Source organism: Drosophila navojoa, chromosome X, assembly GCF_054131105.1.
Source record: "Drosophila navojoa isolate 15081-1374.11 chromosome X, UAZ_NAV_1.0, whole genome shotgun sequence".
Classification (NCBI taxonomy): domain Eukaryota; kingdom Metazoa; phylum Arthropoda; class Insecta; order Diptera; family Drosophilidae; genus Drosophila; species Drosophila navojoa.
The window spans coordinates 7,524,080-7,533,175 of NC_142895.1; the positions used below are offsets into that span (position 1 = coordinate 7,524,080).

General features: G+C 45.3%; 1 protein-coding gene across 1 annotated transcript; it reads right to left on the reverse strand.

Moving 5' to 3' along the window:
* Window positions 1-1,228: 1,228 nt before the first annotated feature.
* Window positions 1,229-8,875, reverse strand: disco (disconnected). Its single transcript, XM_089263740.1, has 2 exons — window positions 7,938-8,875; window positions 1,229-4,117 (listed from the first exon to the last, which is right to left on the reverse strand). The coding sequence occupies exon 2, from the start codon at window positions 4,075-4,077 to the stop codon at window positions 2,212-2,214; it is 1,866 nt and encodes a 621-aa protein (XP_089119866.1). The 5' UTR covers window positions 4,078-4,117; window positions 7,938-8,875; the 3' UTR covers window positions 1,229-2,211.
* Window positions 8,876-9,096: the final 221 nt, after the last annotated feature.

The window sequence follows — 9,096 nt, forward strand, 5'->3', positions numbered from 1 at the left end:
CTGGTGTTTGTGTATTGGTGTCTCAAGTGACAACGCTGCCAAGGATCATCTCATAATGTGGCAAGCATTTAGCTGTCTGACTGACGCACACACACACACACTGACGGATTGCCCCCTCCATCTCCATCTCTCTCGCTCTCACACTCTCACACTCTCAGCCAGTCATATATCCTTTTCGTTTTCTGCTCTTCTTTTTTTGTCTTGCTCCCCCTCGCGCGACGGCACTTGACATTTTCTTCACAGTCTACACGCATTCATGTCAATTTTGCGGTTTCGGTTTCGGTTTCACGCAACTATGCTACAGCTCCAGCTCCAACTCCAGCTTCAGCTTCAGTTGGGAATCTCAATCTGAAACTCCATTGAACTGTTTTTTTATATGCCGAATTTAGAATTCGGCATTTGGAGCCACGCAATGTTCTATTCATATGGCATTCGAGTGCCTGCCTGCGTGTAATCTGTTCATAAGTGGCCTCTGCCTAGCATATACCATAATGATTATGATTATGATAATGATGATGATGATGATGTGGTTGATAATGCGGTTGCCATACGACCAGTCAGACAGACCCAAAAGTAGCCTGGATATGAATGTCACGCCTCCCCAAGAAATGCCACAAATCTGATTATGATGAGATAGATATATAAGTGTATCATAAACACATATGTAGATGGATAGAGAGGGGGCGAGGGAGAGGGCATTTACTACTCGAATGCCTGGTTTAGTTAGTTATCAAAATTAGTTGCATTTTCTCTCTTATTGAAATCTCCCTCTCTATCTTTCTCTCTCTATGTATCTCTCTGATTACATATAATCTTTTCATATATCTAGTTCTCTCTCTCTCTTGCTATAGGCAAGCATAGTTATAATATAGTTCCAGTAGATTTCCAATACAATTCCATTCCATATAGTTCCGACGTAGCTCTCAAATATTTCCGATAAATAAATATACCAGAATTCGATTTAAGAACTCTAATATATTATTAGTATCTACTTGTAAAATTAATATATCCACACACCATCTATATGAAATTTAGCATTCCTAAAACCTCTTCAACAATCTAATATAATACATTTTAGTTTACTTTCAATTTCCTTCAATCCCGCCCAAGTCAAAAGACATTTGGTTTTTTTTTTTTCAATTTTTGTTTAATTTTGTTTGGTTTTTATTGTTCAAATGAAATATCATTATTAAATACACAATAAAACTCTTAAGGAGCAAATTTTCAATTTTTCAATATTTCAATATTTCGATTTTCGATAGAGCAATAACATTTCTACTAAACAGTCATGGATCTGATCTATTCGGGTAGATGCAAGGAGCAAATATCTTAGATTTAGCCATGTTCGTTGCGGGACTTTGTAGAATTCGTTTAGTAATCTATGAACTAAAACGGGGAGCATAAACACACGAGATATGTTTTTTTTTTTTTTTTTTTTTTTTTTTTTTTAATTTTCTTTCTCTTTTTTTTTAATAATAATAATATTTATGTATAGCGGTATATGCCTATATAAAGTTAGTTACAAATACAAATAGTTATTGGCTATGAAAAAAAAATTGTTGCACTTAAAATTACATAATATATTATTTGCTTTTTAGTTAATATATATATATATATCTGTATATTTATATATATATATATATGTGTGGATACATATAAATATGAATACTTCGTTGTACGCCGTACAGTGGATCGAAAGAGTTGCACACACACACACGCACACACACATACAATCACACACACACACAGGCAAACTCTTTGGACCACACTGGGTGCACTTGCACTGAGGAACGGATTGAATACTATACACTTAGATGTCGCATTATCTTAGAATATCAAAAAAAAAAAATGTTTATATATATATAGAGATAGCAATAGATTTGTTAAAAAAAAAAATTATTAATAATAATAAATTTGTTTTTATATATAACACAAGTACGAGTAGAAAAGCTAAGTGCGGCACGGCACCAATACAATCATTCAATCAAGATCAAGATTCAGTTTCAATCAACTTCAATTGCGTTTTCAATTTCAATTTCAACTTTTGGGGATACACTAAAAACCATTTCATGGCTACACACAAAAAAACGGGGTAGGGGAGGGGGCTGTTGGGGATTGCTGCTGATCAATTGAGAACTTTTCCTAGGTTTGCCTCTCCTCTAATTACTTGATCTCTCCGTCGCGTCTCCGTACATGCTCCGCCGTATTCGCTTACACGGAAATGGCGGCATTGGTGGGCGGCATGTCGCTGTATTGCGCCGACTGCGGCGTCGTCGGCGCCGCTTGGGGCGCCTTCAGGTTGCTGCCGGCGATGCCAGCAATGCCAGCGATGCCGGCGATGCTGCCGCTGCCGCCGCTGCTGCTGAGCAGCATCGAGCGATAGACCTCGGAGAACAGATTCCAGGGCGCAGCGGCGGCGGCGCCGGGCGACTGGGCGGCGGCTGCTGCGGCGGCCGCAAACATCTGCGTCTGCAGCAGCCGCAGATGATGCTGCTCCTCCAGGTCCATGCCGAAGAGCAGCGAGGGCGGCGACGGCGCCAGCGCATGACCCGAGATGGCGAGCGCATTGGGCTGAGGCTGGGGGCTCTGCGCTGTGGCTGTGACTGGAGACGCGTGGGCGGCATGGGCGGGATGGGGTGAGCCGCTGCCGCTGCCGCTGGCGCTGCCACTGGGCAGGTGCTTGCGTGCCAGAGGCGTGGACAGATCGTGGGCATGGTCGGTGGGTAGATGCACTGCATCCGCACTGTCGCCGTCCAGCTCCAGTTCCATCTTGATGGCCGTCGTCGTCGACTCCTGCGAGCTGGAGGCGCAGCTGTCGTGCCGGCGACGCTTGCCCAGGAGACGCTCCATGGAGAAGCCGCTGCCGCCGCAGGGGCTGGGCGACCGTTTGATGCGACGCACATCGCACAGCTCCTGCTCTGGCTCGGCAGCAGCTGGGCGTGGCTGTGACTGTTCCCTCTCCCTCTCCCTCTCTCTCTCCCTCTCCCGTTCCGCTTCGGGCTCGCGTCGCTTGTGCAAACTGAAGTCGAGCGGCTGCTCCGCGCGATCCTCCTCATCGAAGCTGGTGTGACTGTTGGTGTTGCTGGCCAGGCTCAGGCTGCAGTGCAGCTCTGTTTCGGCCTCCGCCTCGGTATCCGCATCCGCATCCGCATCCGCATCGGCATCGGCATCGCTGTGACAATCCTGACTAGCTGGACTGGAGCTGTTGGCATGCATGTCCACATACACATAGACGCCCTCATCCTCGGCATCCGCATCCGCGTCCGCATCGCCATCCACATCTGCGTCCGCATCCGCATCCGCATCGTTGTCCGCCTCCGCAAAGAGCCGCTCGTGCTGCGTGCGGCCGGCGAGCAGGCCGAGACTATGCAGACCCGACTGTCCGCCGAACATGACGTGAGCCGCCGCTGCCGCCGGGCCGTAGCCCACGGCCGGATGATGGGGGTGGTGCGGGTGGTGCGGATGATGTGGATGGTGTGGCGGCGGCGGCAGGAGGCCCGGGAAGGCAGCGGCCGCGGCCGCAGCCGCCGGAAATACGGGAAACTGCTGAGCGGTGCGTCCATCGTGCGGCGAAATCTTGCGGCGAATATGCGGCGAGTGCAGCTTCGGATTCGGATTGGCGCTGTGGCGATTCCGCGAGCGCCGCGAGCTGAACACCATGTTGCAGCCGTCCACCGTGCACTTGTGCATCTCGCGCAGATGCACCGCCGAGAAGTGGATCTTGAGGGCGCCCTTGTCGCAGAAGGTCTTGTAGCAGATGGAGCACTGGACGCGCTTCTTGCCCGTCGCCGGATTGATGAACTGGCCGGCCAGGTTGATGGGCGGCGAGCCCCAGCGCTTCGGCTTTGAGCTGGCATGTGAGCTGGACTTGCTGTTGTGGTGGTTGCTGTTGTGGTTGCTGCCGCTGCTGTTGCAGCCGGCGCTGCGGTCCGTGGCGGCCGACGTGCCCGGCGAGCTGGCTGGCGATTTGGCACCAATGTGCGAGTGCGCATGGGGATGGGCATGCGAGTGGGGATGGGCATGCGGGTGGCCCAGCAGATAAGCGGACGACATGAATGGATTCATAATGTGCTCCATTGTTCCTGGTTTTGTTTTTTTTTTTTTGGCTGGGTTCTCGCTGCAAGCAGAAGAAGTTGAAGAGAAAAGTCGCGGATTAGATTGGATTGACATTTGTGCGTGTGTGTGTGTGTGAAAAAGATATAAATGTAGCTAAAAGTCATTTAAAGATAGATGAGGAAAATCTTACAACAAGATTAAATGCAGCTAACGAGGCCATAAATCTTTAAATCTAACATCGTATCTGTCTTAAAGTATCTAAAGGATAAAAAAGTATCTTTAAGGTGTCGCTTCTTCTAAAAATCTATTTGAGATGCAAAAGTATTTTTACCTCAAGCAAATGATTTGAAGATACAAAAGTTCTTGGTACACAAAACCGTCAAGCCAAGATACAAAAGTATCTTTGACTAGGGAGAGACGATTATAGATACAAAAGTATCTTTAACTAAAAAATCAGCAGTAAATCACTTCATTAAACAAAAAAAAATCTTCAAGGCATATCTTAGTAGTTGAGATACAAAAGTATCTTTTGCTAAAGAATCTCAAGGGATTCAATTCAGGATACAAAAGTATATTTTGCTAAAGGATCTCAAAGAAATCAGTTCAAAATGCAAAAGTATCTCTCAACTACAAAAGTAGCATGAGTTCGGATGCAAGATACAAAAGTATCTTTTGACCTGAAAACTCACGCGAATCACTGCCAGCTTAGTAGTTGAGATACAAATGTATCTTTAAGTCATATCTTAGTAGTTGAGATACAAATGTATCTTTGAGGCATATCTAAGCAACTGAGATTAGTTTCAAAGTTCATTCGAGATACACAAGTATCTTATCACGTCATATAAGCATCTTTAGCTAAGCAAATCAATGCGAGATACAATATCATATCCCTGCACCGCAATGCAGCTGAATTTAAGTTGAATTGCAGTTTCAGATACAAAAGTATCTTTAATTAAGCAAAGTATCTGATGCTAAACAAAACAACGCTTTTTTGCCGTCGGATCTTGAGCTGAATCTGTCGTCAGTCGCTAGGCAGAGAGAGGCTCCCGACACGGCTCGTCGCAGCTCAGTTGTCAACGGGCAACGGGCGAGTCCAAAGTGTCGCGGACGTCAATCAAATGTGGCTGAAAGTCACTCGGTCAGCGCAGCAGGGGCAGCCCGAAGGGACGTGGACTGTTCGGAGTGCTGTTGGCGGGGGTAATTCAAGGCGATGGCAAAAACCTAATCAGAGCTAAATGAGAGAAATGGGCGTCGGTTGAGTGGGCAGCGCAGGGTGTCGCTGTTACAGCTGCGAAAATTGCGCAACTTTTTGCGACTTTTTGTGTTATCATCGTGGCACCCCACACCACCCTGCAGCAAGCCATGCCAATTACAGATTTGAAATTTGCTGCGCAATTAAATCGCGGAGACACTGCGACACACGCACAGTGGAGCCAACGAAGGCAATTCTGGGCAAATTCTTATATTGCAAATCGAATCCGCATAAATCTATATATCTCCATATATCTCTTGGCATGCAGCGAATTGTGTTTTATATGATAACTGTAAATCAGATTGGCTACTCGTCTTGCTGGCCGTGAATCACTGTGCTGGCTGGCCAGTCGCCGGAGATCTGTATTAAACGTCAGCGGGCGCTGGTCAGCGGCATTTGCTCATTTGCCTGGCCAAAATCTTTTACGGCCTTTTCGGCCGCTCGTCTGTTCGGGGGCCCCCATTAAAGCCGCAAAGACGACGATAACACGCGGCGATCGGCAGCTAGTCCAAGTGGCTTTTTTCTCAGTTTTGTGTCTTTTTTTTTTTTGGTTTTTATTGTTGCCGTGTTTCGCTGTAATTGTGACTGACGAGCGGCGCAGAATTGATGGCCAAAGTGTAGCGTGTGGGGCGGGACGGGGCGGTGCGGTGCGGGCCAGACAGGCAGGCAGCGGACAACGATGGGGACAATTGTTAAAGCGACGATGGGGATCGCGGCCACATCGCAGCCGCATGTCGAGCGATCAGCGCTGCTGTTAGCCGCCTTTGGGTGCCCCTCTATTGCGCTATCACTCGGAATCAATCTCAAATGTTCAACAAACACATGCGCCAATGTCAGCCATATAAACATACATAAATGAATACACATCTCTCGCTGTGTGCGAGTGTGAGTGTGTGTGTGTGTGTGTGTGTGTGTGTGTGCCCAACATAGCCAACAGCCCAGTTGAGCGGCGATGTACTTGATGTGGCAATACTCTAATCCGGCCAGCTTGGCAGGTGAACGGGCCTCGGCATGGGCGAGTGCAGTCGCTTGTGGTGTCTGATATGGTTTAAGGACTTGTACGATCTAATACCATGCTGAAGATACAAAAGTATCTGCGGGATACTAATCGGAGAGATTAAAGTATATACTAGAGCAAAACTATGAGACGTTTCTCTGCAACGAAAATGCCACATTTCTAGCAAAAGATACAAAAGTATCTATGAGATACAACAGGAGCTGTCACTCTGCATCTCATGTGGGAAATTCGCTTGCCATAAAATTCAATATTACTGATAAAAGATACAAAAGTTGTTTATGAAATACAAAAGTATCTTAATGTTAGCAAAAGATACAAAAGTATCTTATAGATACAAAAGTAACTTACAATAAATGATTAGCAAAATATGAAAAATATATATTAATTATAAAATATAACTAAGATGAGAGAATTTTCTGCAGTGAAATGCGAAAGATACAAAAGTATCTGTGAGATATGAAAGTATATTTGCAGTAATGAAGCGTTAGCAAATAAACGCTAAGGCGATTGCTCTAAAATACCATCAAGATACATACATATATTCATAAGATACAAAAGTATCCTTGGATTTATATGAGAATATTTTCAGATAGAAATGTATCTTTTGAGTGCTCTTAGTATATTTGCTTTGCTTTCACTAAACTAAGCGCAAGTATTGGCTAAAATATCTTCGAGATACATCAGTGACATTGATTCGCAAGGATCGATTGCATCTACAAGCGTCTGCACAGTGGGGCAAACGGCATTCGAGCAATTTCCAAAGCCAATTTTCCCAATGATCTATCGAAACTTCTGCTGGGTGCTTGAAATTGGTTCAAAACTTCTCTCTTGTTTTTCACGATTTTATGGCTTCGAGTCATTAGAAACGTTGGTAACAAAACGAAATGTGTAATGGCAGTGGCCAATGTGTGCGTGTGTGTGTGTGTGTGTGGCTGTTCGTGTGGTAATTATTTTTGTCAAACGCTTTAAATGTCTTAAGAGACGAAAGCAACAGCAGCAGCAACAACAACTACAACAACAACAACAACAACAAAAAACCAATCACAAGTTTTGATGGCCAGCGTCGAATGTGTTTGTTGTTAGTTGTTTACTGTTGTTGTTGTTGTATATTTTTTATTATCGGCATGTTGAAAGTCACAAATTCCAAGAGCTGACGAGAGACGACAACAAACTCCTGTTTATCGTTGTTGTTGTTGGTTGTTGCTGTTAGTACACATTATAATAACAACAACAATAAATTGGAGGAGCAATGAACGGGCAAGAGAGAGAAAGAGAGAGAGAGAGAGAGACAGAGATGATAATGATGATGATGATGCCAAAGCCGAGGCTGAGGCTCAAACGGAGGCTGGAGACTTGGTCTAGTGCTCAGCTCTGGGCGCTGCGCGTATTTGTATCTCAATTTGTATCTCAAGCAACATTTAAAAAGACAAAAATCTTAATTACAAATTTCGTATCTTTTCTTTTTTGGAAATATTTTCGCCCGAAATTTGTTCAACACTTTTTAATTTTTTTGCTCGGTTTTTTTTTTTTTTGTTTTGTTTGGCCGACGGCAAAGCACATAAAAAAATTGCTCAACTAACCAAATAAATAATTTGTTTTTCTTGTACTTACAATTTTGATTGTCCGTTAGAATTTGCACTAAATTTTTCGTTGTTTTTTTTTTTAATTTGTTTTTGGTTTAGTTTTTGTCACCATAAAAAATTTCACATATTTTGCATATTTCATTTAGTTTTCGTTTGTTTTTTCTTTTTTTTTTTTAATTTGTATTGTTTTTATTTAAATTGTTTTAATCAATTTTTTTTATTATTATTATTATTATTTGTTGTCCGATCGCGACGGCGACGGCAACGGCGACGGTAGCTGCTTGCAACGTTGTTGTCTCACGGGGCACACAAACAAAACACAGAGACGAAGAACGTAGTAGGCAACGAAACAGTTATTGTTGTGACTGTGGCTGTAACTGTGACTGTTACTATGACTGTGACGGTGACTGTGACTGCGACAGAAGCAGAAGCAGCGGCAGCAGAAGAGATCCACTCCTTCGAAAGTCGTGGGTGACACTGATTGTCGTGCCGCTGCGAGCAGAAAAAATGTAACGACGACGACGACGACGACAAATGCGACAGCGACAGCGACAACAGCAGAGACAGCGGCAGCACAGACACTCACACACACACAGTCACACACGCTCATACACGAGCACGTACACAGAGAGACGAGACAAACGCACGCATACGCAGCGGCAGCGGCAGCGGGGTGGGTGACACTTTGCTCTCGCAGCGACGAGCGACGGCAAAGAGCACAGCACTGCAGAGACGACAGCAGCAGCAACAGACACGCAGCAGCGGACAAGTTCAACGTAACTGCCCCACAAATGTCTACCTGAAACGCAGCACAGGCCCAGCCAGCCAACGAGCGAGTGAGCAGTGTGTGAGTGTGTGTGTGTGTGTGTGTGTGCGGCGAAGAGAGCGAGAGTATGAGAGCAGCGACGTCGCTTGCGCTATTGGAATTGGCCTGCAGTTGTAGTTGTTATTGTAGGTGTATTCGTGCGGTCTTTGTGATGCCTTTTGCTGCCGCTGCTGTCGCTGCTGCTGCTGCTGCTGCTGCTGCTGCTTCTGCTGCTCTTGCTGCTTGTTTAGGCTGTGTCACATTGTCGTCGTTGGGTCAGCGCACACATACATACACACACACACAGGCACACTCCGCACAAATTTATACATGCATGCACACACACATAGACGAATGCGACAGCGCTATTGGCAGTTGGCTC